This window comes from Lutra lutra, chromosome 9 (assembly GCF_902655055.1).
Source record: "Lutra lutra chromosome 9, mLutLut1.2, whole genome shotgun sequence".
NCBI classification, from domain to species: domain Eukaryota; kingdom Metazoa; phylum Chordata; class Mammalia; order Carnivora; family Mustelidae; genus Lutra; species Lutra lutra.
Window position 1 is genome coordinate 40,843,511 of NC_062286.1, and position 27,955 is coordinate 40,871,465.

The window sequence follows — 27,955 nt, forward strand, 5'->3', positions numbered from 1 at the left end:
GTGGTTGAGTAACTGGGCGCCCACTTTCTCCTGGATCTCACGCAGACTCTGCATCCCTCCGCATGGATTCAGAAAGAAATGGCGGCTTCCCCCCTTACACTGCCCCTGCCTCCCATTCCTGTGTGACCTGCGTCTGGTCGCACAGGACCGTGGGCAAGCCACTTGTGCTCACAGGGCCTCAGTATCCTCCTCTAGAAAGTGAGCAAGCAAGCTGGCCAGACTAGCTCCAGGGTCCTGTGATGTGATGCAGGCAAGATGGCTCCAGGGTTGAGACAGAACCACTCCTTTTTTTTTTTTTTTTTTTTTTTTAAAGTAGGCTCTGCGCCCATGTGAGGCTCCAACTCACAGCCCCGAGATCATGAGTCGCATGCTCTACCCATTGAGCCAGCCAAGTGCCCCAAACCACCCTTCCTTTTATTGCTGTCCCTAAGAGCACCCAGTGCCAGGACTGTGTGTCAGCAAACATCTGGTGAACGAGAAGATGACCCAGGGTAGACTCGGGAGACGTTTTGAATGCAGGACACAGCAAAGAATGTTTTCTAGACCCCAGACACTCCCTCATTAGCTTTAAAAAAAAAAAAAAAAAAATCAAATGTATGCATTCAGGGCAAGGAGAAAGACAAGTCTGGGAGAGGAGGAAAAAGTCACTGCAGAGGCAGTGACCCCACCCAGGAAATATGACTAACCCAGCTGAGGCTGGGGCAGGCAGAGAGGTCCGACTGCGGCTGGTGAGTGTGGTAGCTCTCCTGGGGCCCTCCTCGCAGGTCCCAGACTCAGAGGCTACCCTGGCCTGCAGCCGGCTGAGACCACTATGGGGAATCCCCCCTCCATCCGGAGTGGACTTTAGCACCCCATGCCCCGCCGGGTGCCAGCAAGAAGCCAAGCTGGCAGCATCCCCTGCTGGGCCCCAGTGCTCGCCCTTCTTCATTGAGGCCGGCTGGCCCCTCAGCACGGTCCCCCCCCGCCCCCACCCCCAGCGGGAGGGGACCAAGCTCCACGGGGGCGGGGGCGGAGCCAGGCGGGGCAGGTGGGCGGGGCAGCCCGGCCCTGGACCTCGGGAAGTGAGAAACTGGGTGGGCGGGGTTGGGAGGAAGAATCTGAAAAGCAGAAGTGCCAGGAAGGAGCGCTGCGGAAAGGTGAAAGTGGCTGGGGTGGGTGAGGGAGAAGCCGGCCCCCTGGGACTTCTGCCTGGGACCCTCTAACGCGGGCAGGGGAGGGCTGGCTACCAGGGTCTGGAAGCAGAGACTCGCATTTCTGGAAGCCGCTTTGTCCGGGACCGGTGTCCCCCAGCCCGCTGTCCTGGCAGCTTTGTGCCAGGCTCCAGGTACATTTAGAGCCCCACGGCTGCCCCGGAGGAGGGCGGGTTGTGCCCAGGATACTGAGGACCCACTGCTGGGTGAGGCGTGTCCTGCCTGGCCGGAGAGGAGGTGCGGATATCCTGACAGATTTGAGGATGCGGGTCCCTGAGACTGGACTGGCCTGATTGTAGACGGGTGGGCAGCAGTGGTTGCTGGAGAGGGCAGCGCATTTGAATTCAAACTGTCGCATAGCCCATTATTTTGCAATAATGAGACCTCAGCCCAGGGTCTGCTCCGGAGCCTGGGGTAGAAGAAGGAGAGGAGGAGGGAGGGAAAGGTGGAGGAGGGAAAGAGTAGGAGCTCCACTTGGTGTCAGGGGAAAGAGCACTAGCTAGGGAGTCCCCAGGCAAGGCCTCTGGACCCAGCTCCCCCCTGCCCCCCGGGAATGCCCGTGTCCCAGGCTGGGGGGACCTGCTGTCATTTCTAGTGTTGACGCTTGCCCCTCCACCCTTTCTTGAGGAGTGAGGTAGGGCTGTTTCATTTCACAACTAGAGGCAAACGGACCATGAGGTGAAGGGACCTGTTCGGATCAAAAGTCAGTGTCTGAGGAGGGCGGAGAGAGCACAGGAGGGCAGGCAGGGACAGCTGTTCGGACAGTTGTCAAGCATTGCCTTAAAGGTCTGCATCACAGCAGCACCCTCCTCCCCAGGCCCCCCAGGCTGTCCTCAAAGGCGGGATCCTAACAAAGTCAGGGCTGTTGGAGGGCCAAGCCCTTGTGCACCCTCCCCACTCCTGGCTTCAGGACAGTCTCACTGGATTCCCCAGCTTCTGCTTTCTGGCTCTAGGGCTGTTGCAACCTGTCCCAGCCTGTGAAATCCCGTGCTCTCTTGGGCTCCCGCTGTGCTGCTCTCAGAATCACAGCCCCACAAGTCCTAGGTATCCTGTATGTGCTCTGAGCGCCCGCAGGGTGCCTGGCACAGGGTGGGGTTTGTAGCGGCAGAAAAGTTTTCCCTTCTTCCCTTCTAGATTCTGGACTAGTAAATTGATACAAGACAGATTAACGGGAGAAAAACAGAGTTTAATCACGTGTATACCCCTGTATACTTGGGAGAGACCCAGGAAAACACCCTGAAATGGTTGAAGCCATTAGAAATACCATTAAATACTATCTTATGTTAAAGAAAAAAGATGTTGGGGGTCAGTTACGGGAGGTTACCAGGAAAGGCATAATGAACAAGGGAAAGATTGTTATGAAGATTTAAGTGGCTGCTTCCCCCTTTGATAAGTTGCTACAGTCATACCCGCTCCCTTCCTGATGCTGTGGGGAGACACCCTTACCAAGGGAGATTTCCCTTATAAGTGTAAATGTCTCTTACCAAGGACAACTTCTACTTCGTTTTCAGAATGTTACCTGTGTCTGCTGCTTCTTAAAAATAACCGGTTTAAAATAATCAAGATGCCAAAGAGGCTTATTTTGGGGTGGTCTATTTTGCTCCCCTTCAGGTTCTAGCTATGTTCAGAGAGGCAAAATACTGTCTCTGCCCAAAGGGCCTTTATAGCCTAGTAGGGGAGGTAGGCAGATCCATAACTCAGAGTACTCCGAGAGTGGGAAGAAGCAAAGGTTTTAAGGTGAGAGGTATTTGTGGAAGAGGCTGTCCTGTGAGGTGGTGAGTTCCCCATCAGCAGAAGTGTGCAAGAGGAGGATGGTGAGGGATGCTGTAGAAGAGATTCCTGCACTGTGTACGTATGGGCATGTGTTGGGAGGCAGATGCGGAACAGGATTAGATAAGTATTTAGGCCCCTTCTAACGCTGACATCTGTGATTCTGTGACATTCCCCACCTAGGGGAAGTTCGTGGCGCCACTGGGTGTGATGGCTCCTGACTGCTCTGCCTCCTCCAGGTAGACCATGAGACATGGGTTGTTCTTTCTCATTTCGCGTGCCCCCACCATCACTCTGCCCAGTGCCAAGGTCCCAGTGTAGACTTTGTATGGAATTGCACGGAGCCTGTCATGGGCTGTTGGAGGAACACAGGAGTGTCAGTCGAGTCTGCGGCTGTGGCTGAGACGTGAAGCTGTCAGATCATCCTAATAGACAACCTGCAGGTAGAGACTGGAGTATCTGCTCCTGAGTGAGAGGGCTGGGAGTGCTCCCGGAAAAGACTGAGGCTGCCAAACGTCCTGGCAGGCTCATTGGACAGCTGGGGTTTGGTCTGGGCCTGGAGGGTGGTGGGTCTTCACTGGACTTGAGGGTGGGTGTGCACACTGGGCAAGCTCAAGCTGCTGTGGGCTTGGGCAGAGCCGCTGGAAGGGAGAGGTGTCTGATGGCCCCTAGAGCAGAAGATCAAGGGGCAGGGATCTGATGGGATGGCAGGTGTTCCCGCCCCGAACCTGAACTTTAGAGTCTCCCTGGGACTTCTCACACATGCCCTCCATCCCGGCTCCACCCGAGAACTTTGATTTTAACTGTTCTAGTGTGTGGCCTGGACACTAGGATATTTTTTTGAGCTCGATGATTCTAACGTACAGGCAGCTGTGAGATGCCTTTCTGGCCAGTTAACGGGCAGCAGAGAATCACCTGGAACGTATGTTCAAAATGCAGATGCACAGGCCCCACTCCACACCTCTGTGATCAAAATCTCCAGGCCTGGGGCTGGGGCAGCTGTGTTTTTATAAGATCCCAAGCTAATCTGAACAGGCAGGGAGGATGATGAAGAAGCAGGTGGCCAAGTGGGTCCCAGAGACCCGCAGTTCCGATGGGGAGCTGCCTGCTTCTGAGGTATGGCCCGAGCTCCCCGGTCAGGACAGAAAAGGAAAATAGTAAAGCTAACAATTGGCCCTCTTGTTCACACTATCTCTCCCTGCTGGCTGGGGCGTGGGAGAGCCGCCCCACCATTTTAGACCTGAGTCACAGGCTGAGCGGCCTGTGGCAAGGGATGTGGGCAAGCATGTGACCTTTTGTGGAATGGAGGAACATTAAAGGTTCCCTCCCCCAAATTTCCCCTCACTGCCTCCTGCTTTGGGAAAGAGTGATTCCAAACAATGCCTTCAGCTCCGCTGTGAGTTAGGAATGGAAAAGAAGTCATGATTCCCGCGGTTTTTGACAGCCATTACCACTGCTCCTGTTTTCCCTCCGTTTTCTGCTCAGACCCAATAACCTCTGCTCTCCTTGCCCATCCCCTAAGGATGGCTCTTCGCCCTTCCTGCTTCCCCAGGCCCCAAAAAGCTCCCCATGGTGCCCGTTTGTCTCTTGACCCTGAAATTCCCCAGGCCCTTACCCTGAGTAACAGATGCTGTTCACCTGCACAGCGTGAATTGTGTTACAGTGCTGGCTAGTGTGGGCTGTGCATTTTAAGCCAAGAAAGAAAAAAAATCTGTGTAGTAATAGGAACATAGGAAACAGATGGTGAGTGAAGCTGTAGCTATTGCATTTGCTGATTTTTTAAAAAAAATAATATATATTTTTGAAATATTTGCCTTTACCATTTCCCTCTTGAGTAACTTGTCCAAAAAAGATTGCTCTCACTGACCTATAGAATAACATGACATTTGAGGTGTGGGGGAGGAAAAATTTCCTCAGTCCCTCAAGGTCCTTCTAGAATCAGGTACATCCTAATTTTCTTTTCTATAATATATTTATCTTGTTTTTTATATCAGGATAATGCTGGTGGCATAGAATGAATTGGGAAAGTTCTCTCCTATTTTCTGGAAAATAGAATCGGTACTTTGTCTTCTTTAAATTTTTGGTAGAATGTACCATGTCTTGGGGGTCGCTTGGGTGGCTCAGTTGAGCATCCAACTCTTGATTTCAGTTCAGATCATGATCCCAGGGTCCTGGGATTGAACTCCAGGTGGGGTTCCCTGCCCAGCAGGGAGTCTGCTTCTCCCTTTCCCTCTCTTTCAAAGAAAGAAAGGAAGAATGAAAAGAAAAAAAAAAAAAGAATGTACCATGACTTGGAATTAGAGGCAGAGGGTTAAGTACAAATTCAGTTCCTTTAATAGATATGAAAACTATTCAGGTAGTCTATTTTTTCTTGATTGAACTTTCATAATTTATATCCTTCAAGGAATTTTCCCATTTCATATATTGGCATATATTGGAATATATTGGCATAAGTTTTTGTAATGTTCTCTTTGTCCTTTTAATATTTGTAGAATCTGTAGTGAATCATCTCTCTTATTTCTGAATTGGAAATTTGTGTCTTTTCTTTTTCTTAATCAGTTTGTCTAAAGGCTCATCAGTTTTATTGATTTTTTTTTTTTTTTTCAAAAACCAGCTTCTTGGGGCACCTGGGTGGCTCAGTGGGTTAAAGCCTCTGCCTTCGGCTCAGGTCATGATGCCAGGGTCCTGGGATCGAGCCCCACATCAGGCTCTCTGCTCAGCAGGGAGCTTGCTTCCCCTCTCTCTCTCTGCCTGCCTCTCTGCTTACTTGTGATCTCTGTCTGTCAAATAAATAAATAAAATCTTAAAAAAAAAAAACCCAGCTTCATTGATTTTCTCTCCATATATATTTTTTTATTTCTATTGATTTCTGCTCTTATTTTTATTATTTCGTTTCTTCTGATTATTTTGGGTTTAATTTGCTTTTCCTTCTCTGGCGTTTTTATGGTGGGAACTTAAGTTATTGATTTTTGACTTTTCTAATATTAGCAGTTATTGCTTAAAGAGCTGTATGTCAGTCAGTCTCGTGTAAGGACCAGAGTTAGGGGTCTGGAAGCAGAGGAGAGGTATGGCTGAGAGGTCACAGCAATAGAAAGATATTGGCCCAGGAGTCAGAAACCTAGTTTTCACTAGCCACTCACAAGCTTTGTGGCTTTGGACTTTGATTTTCTGAGCCTCAGTGTCTTTGCCTGCAGAATGGAGCCAGGGTAATCTCTTGGGCTCTTGCGATGAAGTTGTTAATGAATATGATAGCATTTGACACCTGGAAAGGCCTCCCCAGACCAAAGTGAAGGCTGGTTGTCATAACATTTGTAATCATAATGCTTCTTCTGTCTTTCTAGAATCGGAAACAGCATGTACACACGCCTCCCCCAGAGGTAGGCTATATGCCCCATCCCCTTTCCCTTCTCTGCTTCTTCTGCCTCAAGGGCTGCCCTCCTCACAGCTTCCCTCATGCCCACACCACAGTCCCCCGCCCACCCCGGTCCTCCCCAGTGTCTGCTTGGGCCCACTCCTTCTGGGGCCTGGCCACCACCACCCCCCGCTTCCCTCCTGCAGCGGCTCTCCGTTCCCAGCCTCAGTGCAGGATCCTGGCCTGCATGTATGGCGGGTAGAGAAACTGAAGCCAGTGCCTGTAGCACGTGAGAACCAGGGCATCTTCTTCTCGGGGGACTCCTACCTTGTGCTGCACAATGGCCCGGAAGAGCTGTCCCACCTGCACCTATGGATAGGTAAGGAGGCTGCGGGCCGAGCTGGGGGTGTGGCCCCGGCGGGAGCTGGGGCTGGCACGGGTCTCATGGGCCTTGCCTGCCCCTCCCCGCCCCTGCAGGCCAGCAGTCCTCCCGGGACGAGCAGGGGGCCTGCGCTATGCTGGCCGTGCATCTCAACACCCTGCTTGGGGAGCGGCCCGTGCAGCACCGAGAGGTGCAGGGCAATGAGTCCGACCTCTTCATGAGCTACTTCCCACGTGGCCTCAAGTACCAGGTCAGAGCCCACCTTCTGGCACCGTTAGCCTGTGGCTTCTCTCCGAGCCACTCCTCCTTCCAGCCAGTTCTCACCCTGCAGGAGGCCCAGGCGCCCTCAGGCCTGGGTCCTCCCTACTTTCCGCCCATCCCCCACTGGCAGGGGCTGTGGCAGGCTGGGGGCCTCCCATCAGCCCGCTAAGGTTGGCTGGTCTGGGCTGCAGGAGGGCGGAGTGGAGTCAGCATTTCACAAGACCTCCCCTGGGGCCACTCCAGCTGCCATCAAGAAACTGTACCAGGTGAAAGGGAAGAAGAACATCCGGGCCACCGAGCGGGCACTGAGCTGGGACAGCTTCAACACCGGGGACTGCTTCATCCTGGACCTGGGCCAGGTGAGCAGGCTGGTGGGGCTGAGCGCCGTGTGGGCACCCGGCTTTTACGAGTGCCAGGGAGCAGGAGAGAAGCCGCTCCAGCCTTTAGAAAACATTTTACATTCAGAAAGACAGACCTCCTCTGCCGTCTAGCCAGGGTCTCTAACACGGCAGCCCACTGTCTCCTCCTCTTGGAGCCTTTGTAGCTCCGAGGTCGCACCGGCCAGACCTCTCATTCATTTGTCCGCTCAGCCATTCACTCAGTGAGTCTCTGATGCCTACTCGGAGTCTGCCCAGGGACCACAGATGGCTTGCCCTGGGAAGGCAGCCCACACAGGCCTGTCACCTGCTGTAATGCTCCCTGGGATGCAATGAGGACTCGGAGAGGCAGGACCTGTGCTGAGGGTGCTTGGGGCCGGGAGGGCTCCCTCTAGCGGGCACTGACGCCACTGTCCCAGGCAGGAGCCATCTGACTAGACCCTCTCGAAGGGGGGACTTGCCTCCCCCGGTGAAGGGACAGGAGAGGTGAGACTGAGGCACTGAAGGGGGAGAGATGCAGAAACACATGCTGAGGGCAGGGAGGGGACTAGCTGGGCTGGGACCCTGAGTGGGGACAGGAGCTGTGGGAGCAAAAATTGTTGCGGAGCCTGAGACGCAGGTCCTGAGACTGTTGGAGGAGTCTGGACTGCACCTTGTACTGAAGGCTCCAGGCAGGAAGCTGGCCTCCGGCAGTGTGTGAGGAGGGTGAGCAGTAGTGAGTGGAGGGAGGCGACGAGCTCAGCAGGGTGCGGGTGGTGGTGTGAGATACAGGGCTCAAGGGTGCCATTCACCCCTTCCCTCACTCATTCATTCATTCATTCATTCAATATTTAATATGTGTCTGGATATGTGCCAGTCTCTGTTTGAGTACTGGGGACACGGCTGTGAACAAAGCAAAGCAAAGCAAAGCAAAACACTCCTGCCCTAGTGAAGCTTACTTTCTAGTCAGGGGAGATAGATTACAGACAAGATCAAGACTTTATGTATTTGCGGGTGAGCCTTGTGGAGAAAAGGAAAGCAGGAGGGACACAGGCTGGCCACAGAAACACTCTCGCAAAAAGTGTCGTGTTGTCTTAGATGGTCTTGCCCCCCGGGGCAGTTCTTCAGGACCCCCATCCCCGCCCCCGCCACACACACACATGCACACAACAGACTGGATGCAGGCTGGATGCAGGCAGCTGAGCCTCCCCTCTTCCCCCCAGAACATCTTCGCCTGGTGTGGTGGCAAGTCCAACATCCTGGAGCGCAACAAGGCGCGGGACCTGGCCCTGGCCATCCGGGACAGTGAGCGGCAGGGCAAGGCCCAGGTGGAGATTGTCACGGATGGGGAAGAGCCCGCCGAGATGATCCAGGTTGGGGGACGTTGGGGTGGGCGGCCGGGAGAAGCTGGGGGGAGGAGGGTGGTCAGGAGAGGAGGGTGGGGGTGGGGATGGGTGGTCTGGGGGTACTGCTTAGGGCTGTGGCTTCTCACAGGGTGCTTTGTGCAATTCAGAATAAAGCGCCCCTCTGGGTGGATGGACCAGTGCCCTGGCAGGTGGACTGGGCTGGACCCAGTCCTCACTCGCCTCTGCTGGGTGCCCTCGTGCAGGACACGGTTTGCCTCCCCCAGACGCGATAGCCTCAGGCATGATGGGTTGGGAAGGTCTGGGGCAGATGCCCAGGAGTCCCTAGAAACCTGGCCTGCTGTGGCCCCTCTAGGTCCTGGGCCCCAAGCCAGCTCTGAAGGAGGGCAACCCCGAGGAAGACCTCACAGCTGACCGGACAAACGCCCAGGCCGCAGCTCTGTATAAGGTGGGCACTCTGGGCTTGCCCTGAGCCGGGGCAGGGTGTGCTGAAGGGAGAGGGGGAAGCCCGGGGAAGGTTGGGTCATGCAGCAGGGTGGCTTCTCCGGGGCTCCGAGCGAGGTGAGGATGGGAAACGGATGGATGCCCAGCCCTTCTGAGGAGATAAAGACCACTTCACTTCTCCCCTATTCTTGGAAAAGGAAGTGTGAAACCAATGCTGAGCTTTACTTTTTTGGGTTCATTGCATTCATTTGTAATTTGGAGTCCACTTAATTTCCAAATGGATGCAGGGCCTTGGTGCCGCAGTGACTGAGGCTGACATGAGGGTTGGTGTGCCCAGTCTCCTCTCCGCTCCTTGGGCTGGGGCCATGAGTGGGGACCTTGGGGACTGTGGTCTAGGGGCGGAGGTTAGGGCTGTGTGCTGGGGGCAGCGGGTGGGATCTGGCACTGTCCATCCTCCCCCAGGTCTCCGATGCCACCGGACAGATGAACCTGACCAAGGTGGCCGACTCCAGTCCCTTTGCCCTTGAGCTGCTGCTGTCTGATGACTGCTTCGTGCTGGACAATGGGCTCTGTGGCAAGATCTACATCTGGAAAGGTACACGTGGCTTCTCCATTCTAGCCTGAGGCCCCTGCAGCTGCTCAGACCTGGGCATGCTTCCCACTGTGGGGCTCAGCCTGCCTGATTGCTTTCAAAAACAGCACCAGGGAGCTGCTGAGCCTTTTCTCTTTGCTGTTCCCACCCCTAAATTCCAGGCAGGGGTTCTGAAGTATCAGCAAGCCTTAGAATCACCAGAGGGCCTGTTAGAACGGATGGCTGGACACTACCCCCCCCCACCAAAGAATTTTCATATCTAACTGGTTCCCAGGCCTTGCTGCTGGTCCAGGATCACACTTTGGGGACTGCTGTCCTAGAGCACCCCTAGGCCTTCAGGGCTGCTGGGACCCCAGTCTTGCCATTCTGCCTTGGGGTATGACAGAAATTTTAGATAAATTAATTCTCACTTGGTGCCCTGGGTAATGAACTAGTAGAACTTGTTTTTCCCAAGAAATTATATTGGCTGGAGATAGAAACACCGTTGTGTACAAGCTTGTTCGCTTGGTTTAACTCCAAAAATGTTGAAACAAATCTCTGAGTCTCCGACTGACCCTGGGAACTTCTTTCTCCATGCTTCTCTTTTCTCGAGTGTGTCTTACCTCCCTGACCAGATTATAACCTTCCTGAGAGCAGGAACAATATCATCTCCAGTGTTGTGGCGAAATAGCATTTGCTCAATAAATATTTGTGGGGGCAACCAAAGCCCAGAGAAACCCGCAGCCCTAACCTGGGGAGGAAGATGGGCAGGGATTAGGCGGTCCCAGGGTAGCTGCTACTGGCCAGTAATACTCTGGGCTCAGGGAAGGGCCAGAGCAGCAAGGAGCTGCTCTCCTTGCTTTATGTGAGCTGGGGCGGGGATGGTGGGAGACTGGACACTGGGGCTGCCTTTCCCCGCTTGCCACAAGGTACCTTTCCCATGGAACCAGTCCCGAGCTTGAGGGGTTCCCACATGTCCACGGAAGGGAATTTAACCCCAAGCAAAGAAGCGAATCATTTTGGAAAGAGAAACCAGAGAAGAAAAACAAACAAAAAGAAAATTGGGAGCTAGCAAGAGAAGTATTTTGCCTTACCTAGAGCACATCTTACACTAACAGGATTGACCACAGGAGGGGATGGATAACTGTATGGTCTTGCTTTTTATAAGCTCTGGCATCATGGGAGTGAGGTAATAATAAATCACAGCCTTTTGTCCTATTTAGGTTTACACAAAAGGCTTGATACTTGTTGATACTTGTCAACAGTACAGTTGACAGACTCCAGCGGTAAGGTGTCCTGCATGGGGCTCTCGACTTAGAGTCTCATGCCACGGGGAACACTAACTCTGAGCATCCATGGGACCCTGGTCCGAGCAGAAGGTTTCCATTAGAGCAGGCAGAAAGAAGAGTTTCCATCCCATTTGGAGCTGCCAGATTAGGAGAAGTCTCCAGGCCTGACTTCACACCTCCAGACTCCTCAGCATCTTAGCACCTCCTGGTCTATTTGTTTGAGAAGCTGCCAGCTATCTATGGACCGCTCCCCCCATCACTTTCCTTGAGGAAATGGGATGTAGGCTAGAGAGGGTCCCTGCTCTTTTTAAAAAATTCCCCTTCTGATTGATCCAGGGCGAAAAGCTAACGAGAAGGAGCGGCAGGCGGCTCTCCAAGTGGCTGAGGACTTCATCTCCCGCATGCGATATGCCCCCAACACTCAGGTGAGGAGAAGCCTGGTGCCCCCCTCCCCCTCCTGGGGCTCTTCCGGTGGCCTCCTAACCTGCAGACCGGACAAGAAGGGCTGGAAATCCTTGGGCACAGTCAGGAACAGTCAGGCCTCCCTACGGGCCCCTCCAGGTTGAAAGCCCTTTTAATCCTTCAACATTTAAAAGTACATGGTGTTTTCTCTTCCTTTTTAAAAGATTTATTTATCTGAGTGAGAGCGAGCTCGCACACGAGCATGATGGGGGAGGGGCAGAGGGGGAGAGGGAAGGAGAACAGCGGACTCTGCTCAGTGCTGGCTCTATCTCACGACCCTGAGATAATGACCTGAGCCGAAACCAAGAGTCAAATGCTCAGCTGACTGAGACACCCAGGCGTCCCAAAAGTACACAGAGTTTTCTGAGGGGACGTTGGGCAGCCCTCCTCTGGCAGCCCAGAGAGCCTGGTGTGGGCAGCCTGTGTGCCTCCTCTGGGCCCTGCTCTCCGGCTCGTCCTGCCCCTGTTGCCCCAGCACGGTGACTCCATGAGTCATTCCAAGGGGAGCTGATAAGGCTCAGAGATGACAGCTGCATCTCTCGGACTATGCACCCAAGTGCTTGACGCCGTCTGTTTTCTCAGCTGTGTCCCATCTCTTGGCTTATTTCTTGGCCAGGAGCATCCGTGGCCTGGGCGGCCATGTGGACTCGGGCCTGGCAGCCGGCACCCTGCTCCACGGCTCCACTCTGGCCTTGCCTGGTGGAACCTCGTGGGCTAGACTTCTCTCCCGGTCTTCCTGCAGGTGGAGATTCTGCCCCAGGGCCGTGAGAGCCCCATCTTCAAGCAATTCTTCAAGGACTGGAAATGAGGGTGTGCGCCTCCCTGACCCCCGCCTCCTGCCCGCTTTCTCCTCCTCTGGCTGCCTGGTCAGTGCAGAGGTGGCCCCGAGGCTGTTCAATAAAGGAGATGAGTGCTTTCCTGACCCTCTGCCCTCACCGCCTGCCCTGAGCTAATCCTCACTCCCCCGCTTGCCATCAGGGCTCATCCAGGGGCAGGAGTAGAGGAGGGCCCAGCAATCCCCCGTCGTCCCACTCAGGGGCTGGGGCAGACTTTCGAAGCGGTGGGGCCCGGAGCTCCAGATAGCTGGTGGGGACTTTGGGGAGCCCGGTGGGGAGGAGGCACAGCCCTGGATCTGGGCACTGCTTGCCACTGGGGTTCAGTTCCGTCACACGTCCCCAGCTGGGACGAGGCTGGGGACGCAGTTCTGTTTGAGCTGCGATTTCCTCAGCTGCCCTGAGAACCCACTGTGAGGCGGCACCTGGACGACATGCTTGCTGACCAGGAGGATAGCTTATTGCCGCTGCACACAAGTCTGGCTTGTCACCTCGGGGGCGCATCGCATCACATTAGGCCGATGGGAACAGGGCCACTGGAGGGCCAGGGAAACCCCAGGCTAGTGTGGAGACTCACGGAGTCTGGTTTGTGGGTTACCCTGCTTCTGGGTCGTCCTGGCCAAGTTACTTTTCCTTGTCTAGGCCATTCTTTCGTATCATGGGGTGGTGGCTGGAAAACCAGGCTAGAGAGCCAAATGGGAGAACGGAGTGGCCCAGAGTGCTCAGTCCGGGGGCAGGAGCAAGGCTGGGTAAGTCTGAACTGGAGTTCAGGAGGTAGGCTGAGCTGCGGCTGTCCTGACCCACTCCCACCCCTGGGCCCCAAGGGTTATGTGGCTTCTGAGCTCTGATCGGCTGATTCTTCCATCCCCAACAAATTCCAACCAAGTTCGTCTTGATTTCGTGCAAAGCAGCACAGGGAAATCAGCTCAGCTCCTCTACGTATCCCCCCGTCTTCTCTCTGGGGAGCTGTGTGGGAGTCCACCCGACAGCCTACGGAGACAGCATGTGCCAGGGATGATTCGCAAAGGAGAGCGAGAAGGAGGGGCACCAGATCCGTGGTTCTGACCTTTGTAGGGTCGTGAAGCATTTTACATCTCCCGTGGAAGGCCTAGATAGGCCCTTCCTAAGAAAAATGCACAGGTTAAGATGTTTGCATCTACTTCCGAAGGGTTTTGGCCCCCCTCCCCCTTCCCCAAGAGAACCACAACTTAATCCCTGGACTGTGCTGTTGCTAATGTCCCAAGGTCTGAAGCTGAGCACTCCGGAGGCATTACATGGGGAGTGACTTAGTTAGAAAGGACTCTCACAGAGGCCACTGGCCTCTCCAGCTAGAAGCCCATGTGGACTGGTCCCCAGCCATGCTGCAGGCTACTGGGTGTTGTCTGTCCGGTCTGCAGAATTAGCCTTCTGCAGAGCAAGTGGAAGGAATCTGCAGGGGAGGAGCTACAGAACGGACACTCTCAAGTGGAGGTTGGGTCGTAGCCTTTCTGCGCCCCTGCCCCACCAAGCTCAGGATGCTCTTGGCCACCCCTACAGGCCCACTAAGAACCCAGATTGGGGGAAGTAAAGGGGACGAAGGATTAGTTCAGGTTGGGCCAGGATGGTGCAAGGCAAACTGCAGTCCATTACCAGCCCCGGCCTTGAGGCATCCTGCTAACAACGGTGGGGAGTTCTCTGCTGTACCGGGGGGCTGTGTTGTCTCACCTCAGCACTGCACCCCAGCTCCAGAGGGTTGGACTTGGAGAAGTGTGTAGGGGTGAGACTGTGATCTTCCATGGGTCTACTTGAAGGGGTACAGAGGACAGAGCAGTGTAGTGGGGTCTCCCCAGCTTAGGACACCCTGACCGGGAGCAATGGAGCAACAGAGCTACTAGCTTCCCCAGAAGCCAATGTAGGAAAAACATGTGGGGGCCTCACAGCAATCATAACCAGAGCCAGGACCACCCTTCCCCCTAGCTAGAGTATGCAAGGAGTCTGGGCCTCTAAGTGCAGGATGGACACCACATGCCCTCAGTGAGAGCCTGGCCAGGGCAGAGCAGCCTTCTCTCCTGGAGCCCCTGGCTCTTACCAGGCCCTGGAACAGGACCACAGCAAGGTACGAAGCTTGTCTTGGAGGCTTGTCTTAGAGGAAAACACTTGGGGCCCCTGACCTAGAACAATTCTTTTATTCAAAAACTGCTGGTTTGTGGGGCACCTGGGTGGCTCAGTGGGTTAAAAACTGCTGGTTTGTGAATCTCTTCCTTTCTTCAACCAGGCCAGAAAACCACCCCTGATGGGAAGTGCATACCTCCACGGGGCAGGGGGCGTGCAGCAGGGGGTTGCCCAGCTGGCAGACAGCTGGGATGGGCAGGGTGGGCAGCAATGGAGATACCCACCAGAAAGCTGGTTCTGTGACATAAACTAAGGGATAGGGAGAGGGGAGGGTGGGATAAGTCCAGACCAGAAACCCCCAGGGGCCCGGCTACCAGCTTGGGAGAGGATGGAGAGAAGGCCTCTTGCCCTGGTTCATGCTGCTGCATTGGCAGCTACGATGGCTACCTTCTCCCTTCAAATTCTAGCTGCAGGTCCCTGTGTTGTGGACACCCACAGCCTGAGAGCCCTGCTGCCCAGTGACTCAGAATTCTGGCCCCTCTGTGTGGGAATATCTCTCAGCGGGATACGGGGAACATCCACGCAGGGCCTTCCCACCTCATGATCCATCCACTTGTTCACCTGGAAACCAATTCTCAACTAACTCAGCTCCAATTACGGCAAATTCTTGCTCTGGAGGTGGGTCTGTGGAGAGTGGGATGGGTCTAACTAACCTGAAAGTCTCACTGGGTGAGAGTCCTTAGCCTCCCCAACCAGGCCCAGCCAGGGTACTCCTGGGACAATGCCCCATGCACCCTCCCAAGCCCCTCTGGCCCAGCCTTTAAGTGTCTCTGTCAGCCTTGGGCTGGTCAGATCAGCCACGTGCCTTCGGATGAATGTGGTGGCAGGTCACACACGCCTGTGAAGGTGAGATCCTTGGAGTGAGGGGCTTGTGGCCCATAGCATTTCGGTGCTTCCAACAATGAGGCCTGTCCCTTTGACACTCCAGCCAGGTAGATTTCCAGGGTCTTGAGCAGCCGCCTGGGGCTCTTCTTGGCCAACACCTCCAAGTCTGGAACAGAGGATTGGAGAACAAAAGGCTTGATGGGGTTCTGGACGCACACTAGTCTGGGCCCAGCAGCTCTAGGCAGCGCTCTCATCCCAGACCCCGCGGGGAGAAGGGTGAAGGAGTGTTTTAAGATGGAGGGTCACCAGAGAGGGAGGATGACAGACCAGAAAAAGCCACAGCAACCACGACTTCTACCTTGACCAGGACAGTCTCAACTTGGAATGGTTAGTCCAACTGTTGGGCCCAGCTTTTGATTAGAAACCATGACCACCCTAGGTCTGAGGCCAGAAAGGGAGGACAGGTGGCAGGGAAAGGAGAGCGAGCAGGCTCCAGAGGGTGGGCTGATGGAGACTTTGAGAAGCTGGAGCTTGAGAGGATGTGAGTGGGGGTGCTGGGGGGAAGGGAAGCACAGTCCAAACCAGGCTAGCCACCACCCTGGGGTCCCTGAATCTGGGGAGAGGGATGCTAGGGAGTTCAGGCCTCTCCAAGAAGAAAGAGCACACCTTTGAGGACAAGGCCAGAGTCAGCGATGGTCTTCTGCTGCGTCCTCCAGACATGTGCGAGGCGGAGGAAGGTGGCGGCATAGAAGCTGTTCACCACGGGGACCACCTTCTGCTGCCGGTTACACTCCCTGCGGCACAAGCGGGGTGGTGTGCCCAGCAGCCGACAGACCACGGCTGACAGCTGGGTGCCTCGGCCAGCCCCATTCCCCCAGCGAGCCATTCCCCACACAGCCTTCAACCCCAGGGCAGGGTTGGGAGATGGGCACGGGCTCCCCAGAGAGAGCAGGGAGAATGGCGTGGGGATGGGAGGGAAGCAGGCTCTGCTGGGTCACTGTTGTCAGCCAGCCAGCAGCCAGGACCAAGCAGCGGGGACTCACCTGGAGAGGCTGTCCTCCCTTAAGGCCTGGATTGTGATGCGGGTGATGTTCACGGACATCAGACAGAAGGGGAATTGCTGGAATGGAGTGGGCAGGGGTCAGCAGCAGCCCCGGCTCTTGCCTTCTGGAGCCACTATCCACAGCCCAGCAAGGCCCGCTGTAAGCAGGGGCAGCTACGGCCCAGAGGCGACAGCTCACATTGCTGATGCCACACTTGATTTTCGCACTAATCATCCCATTTCCCAGATGAGGAGGTTGGGACTCATCGACCTGAAGTGATCTCCCTGAGGGGCTGCAACCAGGATCCCAACTGAGGATAATTCACTCCCGGCAGGCATAACCCCCATGCTAGCTCTCCAGTCTCTTCGCCATCCTGACCCATGGGCTTTCCTTGACCTTCATTCACCAGACCCACCATGGTGCTGCCCAAGCACCGCACCACCCCCTGGGGTCAGGGTGAACACAGGAGGGGTGGGGCTCGGTTAGCTAACCGTACGGGTTCCTACAATCTCTTCTCCCCTTTTCTAGGTGTCTTTTTATTTGACTGCTTATAAGCACTTCATTCAAAAGTAGACAGCACAGGTAGAAAGTCAGCCCGACTTGCTGACTTTTTGTCAGTACCCATTTGTCAGTAACAGAGTCCTGAGAACTAGCTGTGCAGGTCAGAGAGGGGGCAGCATGGGGTTCAGCAGGGCTGCTTCCCCAGGAGGGCCTCAGAATTCCCTGTGGGGTCCACTTTAATGCTTTATTTTTTGGAGGGGCATGCTCCTTTCTTTTTTATTTTTTTAAAGTAGGCTCCACACCCTGTGTGGATCCCAATGCAGGGCTTGAACTTGTGACCCTGAGATCAAGACCTGAGCTAGACCAAGGGTCAGATGCTAAACCCAGCAAGCCACTCAGGTGCCCCATCCTTCCCATTTTTTCATAACAAAAAACTAAGAAAATGTAGAGGGGCTTTTCCCAGGACATTTCCATATATTATATGTTAGTTTCCACCGTTGCACATACTCAAGGACACCCACTGAGAGGGCCCCACAGAACAGTGCACTCATTAGTTTAGAACAAGAGCCAAAGTCTATCCCATCTGCTTCCCCTGAGAAGAAAAAGCCATTACATTATGATGTAAAACTGTGCTGTCCACTATGATAGTAAGTAGCAACACAGAACTATTTAAGTTTATTATCTTTTTCAAAGATTTTATTTATTTGACAGAGAGAGAAAGAGAGAGAGACAGAGAGAGAGGGAACACAAGCAGGGGAGTCGAAGAGAGAGAAGCAGGATTCCCGCTGAGCAGGGAGCCCAATGAGGTGCTCAATCCCAGGACCCTGGGATCATGCCCTGATTAAATTTAATTTAATTTTTAAAATTAATTTAAAAATTAACATTGGGGTACCTGGGTGGCTCAGTCGGTGAAGTGTCTGCCTTTGCCTCAGGCTCAGGCTCAAGCTCCTTGTTTAGTGGGGAGTCTGCTTCTCCCTCTCCCTCTGCCCCTCCCCGCACCACCCTGCTTGTGCTCTCTCTTTCAAATAAATAAACAAAATCTCTTTAAAAAAAGTTAAACAAACTTAAACATTCAACTCCTTAGTTGAAAAAGACTCAAGTTTTCAGTCCTATTAGTCCTATTTCAAGTGTTCCATAGCCATGCGCGCTCAGTAGTTTCTGTCTCAGACAGCGCTGATATAGGACATTCCCTTCATTGCAGAAAGTTCTGTCTGACAGCACTAAACTGTTGAGGGCCTTCTGGCTCCACAAAGAATTTTCTCAGGGTCTTCTGTGACATCTGGGTTCCAGATCTTGGCCTGGCCACCTACTAGCTTTGCGTCCTTAGAAAGGCCACCTGAACTCTGTGAGACTTAGTTTTCCCATGTCTTAAAACTGAAAAGGAAGTACCTTTGAGTGCCGTGCAGGAAGAGTTAACGCACCAGGCCTGAGACCGCTGTCCTTAGAAAGGCCTGCTTGCAGGGGTGGCTCCTGGCTGGCCAGGGGTGGGAACCTGGATTTGGGAAGGGGTCCCACCATTCCCTCAGGATGACTCATGCACCTAAGCTGTTTGTGCAAACAATGCGGTTTATGAATATCTGCTTTTTCTCTGTGATTCTGGCATTTGGGTATGTGCCACACAGATGGTGTATGCACGAGTGCCCCCCCTTAAAACCTTGGGGACTGAGTCTCTCCATAGTGAGCTCCCTGGCTGGTAACATTTCCCATGCCACACAATTCAATGCTGGAGGAATTAAGTGTGTCCCGTGTGACTCCACCAGGAGAGGACTCGGAAGGAAGCCCACCCGACTTCCTACAGTTTTGTCCCATGCGCTCCTTCCCTCTGCTGGTTTTGCTTTTGCTGGACTAGATGAGAGCTGTGTGTACAACTACAGACCAAGTTCCGTGAGTCCTCCCAGCACATCCTCGACCCTGAGGGTGGTCCTGGGGACTCTGCCACACGTGCCATGCTGGATGGAGTCAAGTCACTAACATCACACTCCCCGAGATAGGTTTTATCACCTACAGTTCAGTTTCTACCATCTATCCCAGGACCTACTCCCAGAGTTACTGTCACAAGTAATCTAGATCACATGCGCAAAACACTAAGCACGGTGCTGGTCTGAGGAGGTGCTAACAACGGTTCATGATCGTCATCCTTGCCTCAACGTGAGCGGCTGAGGTCAGCGGCAGCACATTTACACCTTCACGAACCGCCTATCTACCACATCCTTGTATAAGATTGCCCTCTCCTTTGCCTTTTCTCAGTCTAAAAATTAATAAGGGAACAAGAACAAGAATATGGCAGCAACATAATTAACAGAGGATCTATACCTCGTGTTCACTCACTCTTGGGAACATTCTAACCAAGTCCACTTATTAAAAAGCAGAGAAAAACTGGGATTCAGATCTGTCTCCTTTTCTCCAGCAGTTCCGTTGGCCCTGGAAAGTGTTGCCTGCAGCTGAAATACCACCAGGAGGCTGAGTTTAGGGAACTGACTGAGGGACAGCAGGGGACACCAGACCTGGACCGTTTTGAGTTTCCATTTAAGATTTCACTTCTCCTCATCCCTCACACTGGGGCTTAACCACCTTGGAATCCTGAAGCGAGGAAGACCAGGTCATCTTTTGTGGGGGCTGCTGACATGGCCCCGCCCCTGGAGATTCAACCCGGTAGTTCTGGGGAGGGGCCTGGGACTCTCAAGTGGATTGCTGGCTGACCACAGCTGCCCTAAGGAGCCTGCTGCTAGGCCTGCTGTCAGGAGGCAGGTCCCAGGCCCAGCTTTACCCTTCGCTGCTTTACCTCTCTGACCCTCACATTCCTTTGCTGGAAAACAGTTTTCAAGGATCACTGTTGCCCTACCTCTTCATTGGCCAGTCATGCTGGTGGAATGAAACGATGGGTGGAAACTGCACAGAAGGCTACGGGAGTGTGTCTGTGACTAAGTGCGATTATAAGCCATTTCCTCGCCTGCCCTGAGCAAGCAGCCTGATGTGCCCTGTGTCTCTGTGTTGTAACCGCTCTGCTTCTCAGCGCAGCGTAGGCTAAGCACACCCACCCTGCCGGGATTCCGTGGAAGCCTGCCCCCCTCCCGCCCAGCACTTGTATTTTTGGTCAGTTCCCTTCTAGCAGGATGAACCGCAGGTACCTTGAACTTGAGTTCTTCCCTTAGGAGAGAACAGGACTGGTTATGGGCAGGGCTGTGTCCCCAACTGCTCCTCTGATCTCACCATGCCTCCTGGAAAACGGTGTTTTCAAGATTCATAAGGGCTTGAGGTCAAGTTTTACTTTAAAACCTTGGAATTGCTTATAGTTCAAGGAATTATGCAATAAATCTGGAAGGGACCTTGGAATTTTTTAGGCCAGACTAAGGCCCAGAGAGGTGAAGTGATTTGTCTCAAATCATAGCTCCATAATAATACCACAGATAGAATGAGCGTCTAGCTTCCCGAAGCCTGCACCAGCCCTCTTGTTTTATTAGGTTAAGCTGCAATTCCGTCTTACTGTCCGACAGGCATATTGTAGAGAAGTAAACATAAATCCCCAGTAAATCCCAGAGGCCAGCAGGTGAAGGGATGAGAAACACATTGGTCAAACTGGTCAGTCTGGGTCCCTGTCCGTCCCTGCCGATCAAGTTCCCAGCATTTCCCCTCTCATCCTGTTGCTCCCTCTGTCTGTGATGCTCCTCCCACAGATATCTGAATGGCCTGCTCCCTCCCCTCATTCAACTGAGGAATTCTGAGTTGGCAAAACCCCTCTATCCTGGCTTCCGTATTTCCATATTTCTGCAGGAAGCTCTTACAAGAGAGCCTTCATGAATCATAAGAAGGGAGACACTGAGGTCAGAGATGCCCTATAGGAAATACTGATTAGTTGTGGGACCTTTGGCAAGTCATTTCCCTTCTCTGGGCCTCCATCTAAAATGAGGGGCTGGGGGCGCCTGGGTGGCTCAGTTGGGTAAGTGTCTGACTTCAGCTCTGGTCATGATCTCAGGGTTCTGGGATCAAGCCCCACACAGGGCTTTGTGCTCAGTGGGGAGTCTGCTTCTCGCTCTCTCCCTCCTCTGTCCCTCCCCGCCATTCATGCTTATGCTCTCTCTCTCTCTCAAATAAATAAATAAATTCTCTGTCCAGAGAAACGATCCTCGAGGGGTGAAGGGGCAATCAAGAAACTCTCAGAGGAAGGGAAACTAAGAGAATTTATCACCAGCAGATCTCCTTTAGAAAATGGTTAAAGGAAGTTTTTCAAAATGAAAGGAAATGATAAAAGAAGAAATCTTGGAATATCAAAAAACAAAAACAGAGCAGTGGAAAGAGTAAGCATCTGGGGAAATACAGCAGACTTAGCTCCTCCTCTTGAGTTTTCTAAATTGTTTGATGGTTGAAACAAAAATTGTAACACTGACATGATTCTCATTGCATAAGAAAAATACGCTGGCTATGCTTGCTTGCTTTCCTTCCTTCTTTCTTTCTTTCTTAAGTAAACTCTACCCCCAAGGTAGGTTTGAATTCACGACCCCAAGATCAAGAGTCACATGTTCTTCCAAGTGAGCCAGCCAGGCACCCCACTTGGCTCTATTTTTTTTTTTTAATTTTATTTATTTGCCAGAGAGAGAGAGATCACAAGTAGGCAGAGAGGCAGGCAGAGAGAGAGGGAGAAGCAGGCTCCCCGCTGAGCAGAGAGCCCGATGCGGGGCTCGATCCCAGGACCCCGAGATCATGACCCAAGCTGAAGGCAGATGCTTAACCCACCCAGGCGCCCCTTGGCTCTACTTTCTTAAGCCTGTGAGCTCAAGATTCTACATCCAGGGGGTGCCTGGGTGGCTCAGTGGGTTAAGCCTCTGCCTTCGGCTCAGGTCATGATCTCGGGGTCCTGGGATCGAGCCCCGCATTGGGCTCTCTGCTCAGCGGGGAGCCTGCTTCCTCCCCTCTCTCTCTGCCTACTTGTGATCTCTCTCTTGTCAAATAAATGAACAAAATCTTTAAAAAAAAATTATACATCCAGAATCTGACCACTTCACACCACCTCCTCTGAAAATACCCATCATCTCTGACTTGATTATAAAAGCCCTCACTATAGACTATTCTCAACCTAGCAGCTGATAGGATACATTTAAAAAGTTAGATTGGATCACGTATTCCAGGCTGCGAAAACCCTCACTTTATTTGGAGTAAAATCGAAAGTCCTTACCACAGCCTACCAGGCCCTCTGCCATCTGTTCTCTGTTCGCCGTAGGACCTCCCTTCCGACTGCTCTACTGGGCTCCTTCTGTTCCAGCTGCTTCCCTGCTACCCCTTCACATGCCAAACATGATCTTTCCTCAGGAACTGTGCTCTAGTGCTCCCTCTGCGTGGAATGTTCTCCCCCAAACACCAACTGGGCCAACACCTTCACCTCCTTCAAGGTCTAGTTTAATTCCCACCCTCTAGTGAGAGTTAGCCTGAGCACCCTATAAAATACTCCCCACAGAGGCGCCTGGGTGGCTTAGTCAGTTAAGCGTCTACCTTCGGCTCAGGTCATGATCCCAGGACCCTGGGATTCAGTCCTGTGTGGCACTCCCGGTTCAGCAGGGAGCCTGCTCTCCCTCTCCCTCTGTCTGCTGCTCCCCCTGCTTGTGCTCTCTCTCAAATAAATAAATTAAATCTTTAAAAAAGTACTCCTCATATTTTCCTAACCTACTTGTTTTTTCTCCTTAGTGCTTGCCACCTTTGAACATACTCTATCATTTATTTATGTGTTGGGCTCGCTGCCCTGTCATCTCTACTAGAAGGATCTTTGTTCACAGATGTGTCCCAAGCACTAAGCACAGTAACAAGCATAGGGAAGACTGAAGAGAAGTTTATTTACTGGATGAATTCCAGGTCCCATGAATGTGGCATAGGTGAATGGCAGGGAACAGGTCAGATTTGTTTTCTAAAATGGTGGGACTATCACCTTTTACTACCTGGGAAAACCATTAAACCCAACCCCAGAGAAGGCTTGGACAGACCGAAGGCTACAGAAGCCATATCTGGTCTGTCAGTAAGACCATGTGTCCCTTGCCCCTCATAGGTAGATCTCCTCCTCTGGGGCACAAATAAGCTGACTCTCCTCCTTCAGAGTTAAGAGAACCTTCTGCTGCTCAAGGGATGTCCTCAGGGATGACAGTGAGTTGACACATTAACATCACAGCTGTGCCTAGTGCTCTGGTACACATCTCATTTAATCTTTCTAATTGTCCAGCTGAAGTGTCCCTGATTTCCATTCTACAGATGAAAAAAACCAAGGCTTTGAGGAGTTGGAAGCACTTGCCTGAGACACACACTGAGTGTGGAGCTCAGATTCTAGCACAGGTCAGGCTAGTGGGGGAAACCTGGTCCTGGCTTGCGTCAGTTGTCCTGAGAGCCCTGAGCAACTAGAGACAGCCCCCCTGTGAGGTTCTCCTGGTTGTTCAAGAGCATTCTGTACCAACAATGGCTCCACAGCCCTCTTCTCTAGCTGCCCAGCAAAGCCCCACCTGGATATGGTGACGAGATAGGCGGAAAATCTCCTGGGCCATCAGCAAGGTCTTGGAGTCCATCACCAGGTACAGCAGGTGTAGGAGGGCAAGGAAGCCTGCTCCTCTCAGGTCTGTAGCTGGATTCGCTCCTGTAACCGAGAGGAGGAACTGAAGGGCGACCCAATGCCAAATGAAGTCCCACCTCCCTTGAGCTTCAAGGGCTTGGCTACCTTTGTTAGGCCAAGTGGGGAGCCTGGACTCCCACTCCTGCCTGACTGTAACAAGGTGCCCCTTAGCTTCACTAGGGTAGTGTCAGCAAACTGGGGAGCTGAGACTGAGCCCCATACCTTTGTGTCGTCAGTGGAGTCCACACAGGACTCCTGTAATGAGTCATGTAATGAAGCACCTGTGCCCCTCTTAGCCAGTGGAACCAGCAGAGCCCAAATGGGGTACCTAAATTTCTACCCCTGCCCTGCAGTAACGAGTGACATCCTCCTTCCCCCACTGGCTCAGTGTCAGAAGAAGCCTGCTAAAATAAAAGATTTACAGCAGATCCAGAGTGTCATTATATAATACCCCAAATATCCAGGATACAATAAAAAAAATCACTTGTTACATTAAGAACTAGGAAAATCTTAATTTGAATGAGAAAGATACTTAATAGATAGCAACACTGAGATAACACAGCTGTTGGAATTACCTGACAAGGATTTTAAAGCAGCAGTTACAGGCAAAATAATGGTCCCTCCAAAGACATCCTTGCCCGAATGCCTAGAACCCAGGAGTATATTTTGTTGCATGGCAAGGGGAAACTAAGATCATAGGCAGAATTAAGGTTGCAGATCAGCAGATAGGGAGATTATCCTGGATTCTCCGGGTGGTCCCACTGTAATCAGAAAAGTCCTTAAAAGTGAGAGGAGACAGAAGCACAGAATCAGGGAAAGAGATGTGAGGAGAGAACCAGGCTCAGGGAGATGCTAAGTTCCTGGCTGTGAAGAAGGAGGAGTGGAGGTGGCCTCTAGAAGGTGGAAAAGGCCAGGAAACAGAGTCTTTCCTAAAGTCTCCAGAAAGGAATGCAGCCCTGCAGCCACAGCGATCTTACCCCAGTGAGACCTGTTTCGGACTCCTGAGCTACAGAGCTATAAGGTAATAAGTTTGTGTGGTGAGGGGCTGGCTGGCTCCATAGGAAGAGCGTGGGACTCGTGATCTCGGAGTTGTGAGCTTGAGCCCCATGCTGGGTGTAGAGAGTACTTAAATAAATTAATTAATTTTAATAAGTTTATGTAGTTTCAAGCTACTAAATTTGTGGTAATTTGTTACAGCAACAATAGAAAACTACTATAGCAGTCATCACAAAAATGCCTTCAATAAATAATTACACAGTTTGAAAAAAATTTAAAAAGTAGAAAGTCTCAGTAAAGAATTATTAGGTATAAAGAACCAAACAAAAAAAACCTTACAACTAAAAAATATAACTAAAATTAAAAACTCAGGGGCGCCTGGGTGGCTCAGTGGGTTAAAGTCTCTGCCTTCGGCTCAGGTCATGATCTCAGGTCCTGGGATCGAGCCCCGCACTGGGCTCTCTGCTCAGCAAGGAACCTGCTTCCCTTCCTCTCTCTCTGCCTGCCTCTCTGCCTACTTGTGATCTCTCTGTCAGATAAATAAATAAATAAAAATCTTTAAAATTAAAAACTCACTTGATGGGCTCAACAGCAGAATAGAGAGAACAGAGGAAAGAATCGGTGAAATTGAAGGTGGAACAATTGAAATTATCCAGTCTGATGAACATCAGAGAGAAACAAAGCAAAACAAAACAAAACAAAATAAGCAGAGCCTTGGAGATCTGTGAGTTACAGAACAGAGATCCAAAGGAATGTACAGCACAAAAGAACTAGCACCTGTGTCATCAGAGTCCCACAAGAGAAGAGAAAGTATGGGGCTGAGAAAAGTACTTGAAGTATTCATTCATGTGGAATTTAAGAAACAAAACAAATGAACAAAGGAAAAAAAAAAGAGGCAAACAAAAGAATAGATTCTTAACTGTAGAGAACAGATGGTTACCAGAGTGGAGATGGGTGAGGGGATGGGTGAGTAGGTGAAGGGCTGAGAGTACACTTATCTTGATGAGTACTAGGTGTTGTATGGAATTGTCGGATCACTGTATTGTTTGCCTGAAACTAATATAACATTGTATGTGAACTTCACTGAAATTAAGGAAAAAAGGTACTTGAAGTAATAATGGCTGAAAATGGACCATATTTGGCAAAAGATATAAATCTATAGGTTCAAGAAGCTGAGCAAACCCAATAGGGTAAAAGCCCAAAGAAATCCACACTAAGACACAACATAAACTCCTGCAAACTTGAAAAGATCCTGAAAGCAGAGAGAAACAACTCCTTACCTCTCAGGGAGAAAGAATTCAAATGACAGTAGCTTTCTCATGGAGGCCAGAAGCAAGAAGCACAGTGTACAAGTGCTTCAAGAAAAGAATTGTCAGCCTGGAATTCTTTGTCCAGAGAAACGATCCTTGAGGAGTGAAGGGGCAATCAAGAAACTCTCAGAGGAAGGGAAACTAAGAGAATTTATCACCAGCAGACCTCCTTTAGAAAATGGTTAAAGGAAGTTCTTCAAAATGAAAGGAAATGATAAAAGAAGAAATCTTGGAATATCTAAAAACAAAAACAGAGCAGTGGAAAGAGTAAGCATCTGGGGAAATACAGCAGACTTAGCTCCTCCTCTTGAGTTTTCTAAATTGTTTGATGGTTGAAACAAAAATTGTAACACTGACATCATTCTCATTGCATATGGAGGGAAATAATATAATTGTATTATAGATGAGGGAAGAGAGAGGGATTTTAACGTGTCAATACCAACAGACCAATTAGTGCTCGCTTCGGCAGCACATATACCAACAGACTAATTAATTATGGGTATATAAAATTTCCTTTTTAAGTGAGGACATTTTCTGGGGCACCTGGGTGGCTCAGTGGGTTAAAGCCTCTGCTTTTGGCTCAGGTCATGATCCCAGGGTCCTGGGACTGAGCCCTGCATCACATCGTGCTCTCTGCTCAGCGGGGAGCCTGCTTCCCTCCAGCCCTGCCTGCCTTTCTGCCTACTTGTGATCTCTGTCAAATAAATAAATAAAATCTTAAAAAAAAAAAAAAAAAGAAAAGAAAAGAAAGGCAAGCTGGAGCCTTATTAAAAAAAAAATAAATGAGAACATTTTCCTATTCCATATAAATGTAACTTGATATGATTTTCAAAAAAGAGTAGCATAATCCAAAAAACAGCTGAAATCAATTTGTTTCACTCAAAAAATAAAATAGTATAAAGCAAAATTTTCATCTGTGGTAAAAGGAAAGAGGAAAAAGAAGAAACCAGATTGCAAATCCAACACTTTGATGCTTTCCATCTCTCTTAGAGTAAATGTCTGACAATGGCCTGTTAGATCACAAGGGACCTTTCCTCTTCAGCCACACTTCTTACTATTTCTCAAGCGTGGTAAACATGCTCACCTGGGGCCTTTGCATTCCTGCACCCTCTTCCCCCAGATACCCTGCCTCAGGGTGCTGGCATGACAGGAAGGGGACTATCTGGGCTCTCACTCTAGTTCTGGATTCAGGGGTCAAGGAAAAAAAGATGAACCATTCCTGTCTCTTACCCTGAAAGCCCAGATCTTCCCAGTGGTCTCCGTGGAGGGCGCAGTCAAACTTGGAGCCAGTCAGCTTCTTGTAGATGGTCTGGAGGACTCGGCCATGCATTGGGTCCTGACTATCCAGGCCACCTGCCCGAAAACACACCCCCAGTCTTTGTCAGACTGCCCGCCCCTCAGGAGAGGACTATTTCTCAGAGGACGGCTCAGATAAGATCGAGCTGGACTGTACCAAGAGACTGTGTTCTCCCACGTTTTCACCGCACAGCTCCCGCTCTCCCTGCCAACATGGTGCATGCAAGACCTCAGCAACAGGTGTACAAACAGTGCTCTCTGCTTGACCACATACGCAGTCCCCACTCGAGGCAGCACCCGTGCACTCACACTGAGCAATGGTCAGGACCAAGTCCCTTTCTTCTCGGAGGCCCTGGTGGAGTTTTGGAGGCCCAAAAAGGCAGTGCCGGATGGCAGCGAGCCCCGTCCTTCGAATAGTTGGCTGGATTCTTTTCTGGGGAGGAAGTTGCAGGCAATGAGCGAAGGGCTGGGTTCACCTGTTCTAACTTACCATCAGGATCGGTACAGGGACTGTTCTTGTAGAAGAAAGTAGCTTCCTCAACTAACTGGCTAGTCTCTGGGCCAGGGAAACGGGGTAAGAGCTATGAAGCACAGGCTCCATCTCCAGAGACAGGCTCTGCTGGCTCCCAGGATTTTTATTAGTAGAAAAGAGATGTCCCTGGGCCACCTGGTGACTCCATTGGTTAAGTGTCTGCCTTTGGCTCAGGTCATGATCTTGGGATCCCGGGATGGAGCCCTGTGTCTGGCTCCCTACTCAGTGGGGAGCCTGCTTCTCCCTCTTCCTCTGCCCCTCACCTTGCTCCTGCTCTCTAATAAATAAATAAAATCTTAAAGAAAAGAGAAATAAAAGAAAAGAAATGTCCCCAAGTATAGGCATTATTAGCCCATTGTCTGCATTTGTTCTTTTGGGTTTGTCTAGAGCTACTATTCCACTGACAGCCAGAGATAGCTGGCACGGGGACCCCACTTTGGTCTG

The 27,955-nt window shown here is 51.6% G+C and overlaps 2 protein-coding genes across 7 annotated transcripts in view; one reads left to right on the plus strand and one right to left on the minus strand.

The window, feature by feature from the left end:
• Window positions 1-1,013: 1,013 nt before the first annotated feature.
• On the plus strand, window positions 1,014-12,363 carry CAPG (capping actin protein, gelsolin like). Of its 3 annotated transcripts, none has more exons than XM_047744299.1 (10): window positions 1,014-1,136; window positions 6,302-6,337; window positions 6,519-6,691; window positions 6,790-6,944; window positions 7,147-7,314; window positions 8,535-8,684; window positions 9,031-9,123; window positions 9,582-9,714; window positions 11,316-11,404; window positions 12,184-12,363. In XM_047744299.1, the coding sequence occupies exons 2-10, from the start codon at window positions 6,315-6,317 to the stop codon at window positions 12,247-12,249; spliced, it is 1,050 nt and encodes a 349-aa protein (XP_047600255.1). In that variant the 5' UTR covers window positions 1,014-1,136; window positions 6,302-6,314; the 3' UTR covers window positions 12,250-12,363. The 3 variants fall into 3 exon arrangements, with proteins under 3 accessions (XP_047600255.1, XP_047600257.1, XP_047600256.1); XM_047744301.1 differs by having other exon boundaries at window positions 1,109-1,150; XM_047744300.1 differs by lacking the exon at window positions 1,014-1,136 and adding an exon at window positions 1,157-1,324.
• A 145-nt stretch (window positions 12,364-12,508) lies between these two features.
• The window catches only part of ELMOD3 (ELMO domain containing 3), a 29,776-nt gene continuing 14,329 nt past the window's right edge, over window positions 12,509-27,955 (minus strand). Inside the window, exons 7-14 of one of the 4 annotated variants that reach the window (XM_047744291.1) lie at window positions 27,289-27,412; window positions 26,914-27,036; window positions 23,271-23,401; window positions 18,184-18,339; window positions 16,294-16,370; window positions 15,917-16,044; window positions 15,231-15,416; window positions 12,509-13,397 (exon numbers count right to left, since the gene is read on the minus strand). In XM_047744291.1, coding sequence (XP_047600247.1) covers window positions 13,363-13,397; window positions 15,231-15,416; window positions 15,917-16,044; window positions 16,294-16,370; window positions 18,184-18,339; window positions 23,271-23,401; window positions 26,914-27,036; window positions 27,289-27,412 — 960 coding nt within the window. In that variant the 3' untranslated portion in view covers window positions 12,509-13,362. Of the gene's footprint in view, window positions 15,417-15,916; window positions 16,045-16,293; window positions 16,371-18,183; window positions 18,340-23,270; window positions 23,402-26,913; window positions 27,037-27,288; window positions 27,413-27,955 lie in introns of all 4 variants that reach the window. The other 3 variants (XM_047744292.1, XR_007129917.1, XM_047744290.1) reach the window with 3 other exon arrangements.

What these genes read in the sequence shown, in the direction of transcription:
- CAPG (XM_047744299.1), top strand. Translation starts at nt 6,315, where the DNA reads ATGTACACACGCCTCCCCCAGAG. An exon ending in TACACACGCCTCCCCCAGAG is followed by an intron (nt 6,338 to 6,518) that starts GTAGGCTATATG and finishes TCCCTCCTGCAG; the next exon opens with CGGCTCTCCGTTCCCAGCCT. An exon ending in AGGCCGCAGCTCTGTATAAG is followed by an intron (nt 9,124 to 9,581) that starts GTGGGCACTCTG and finishes ATCCTCCCCCAG; the next exon opens with GTCTCCGATGCCACCGGACA.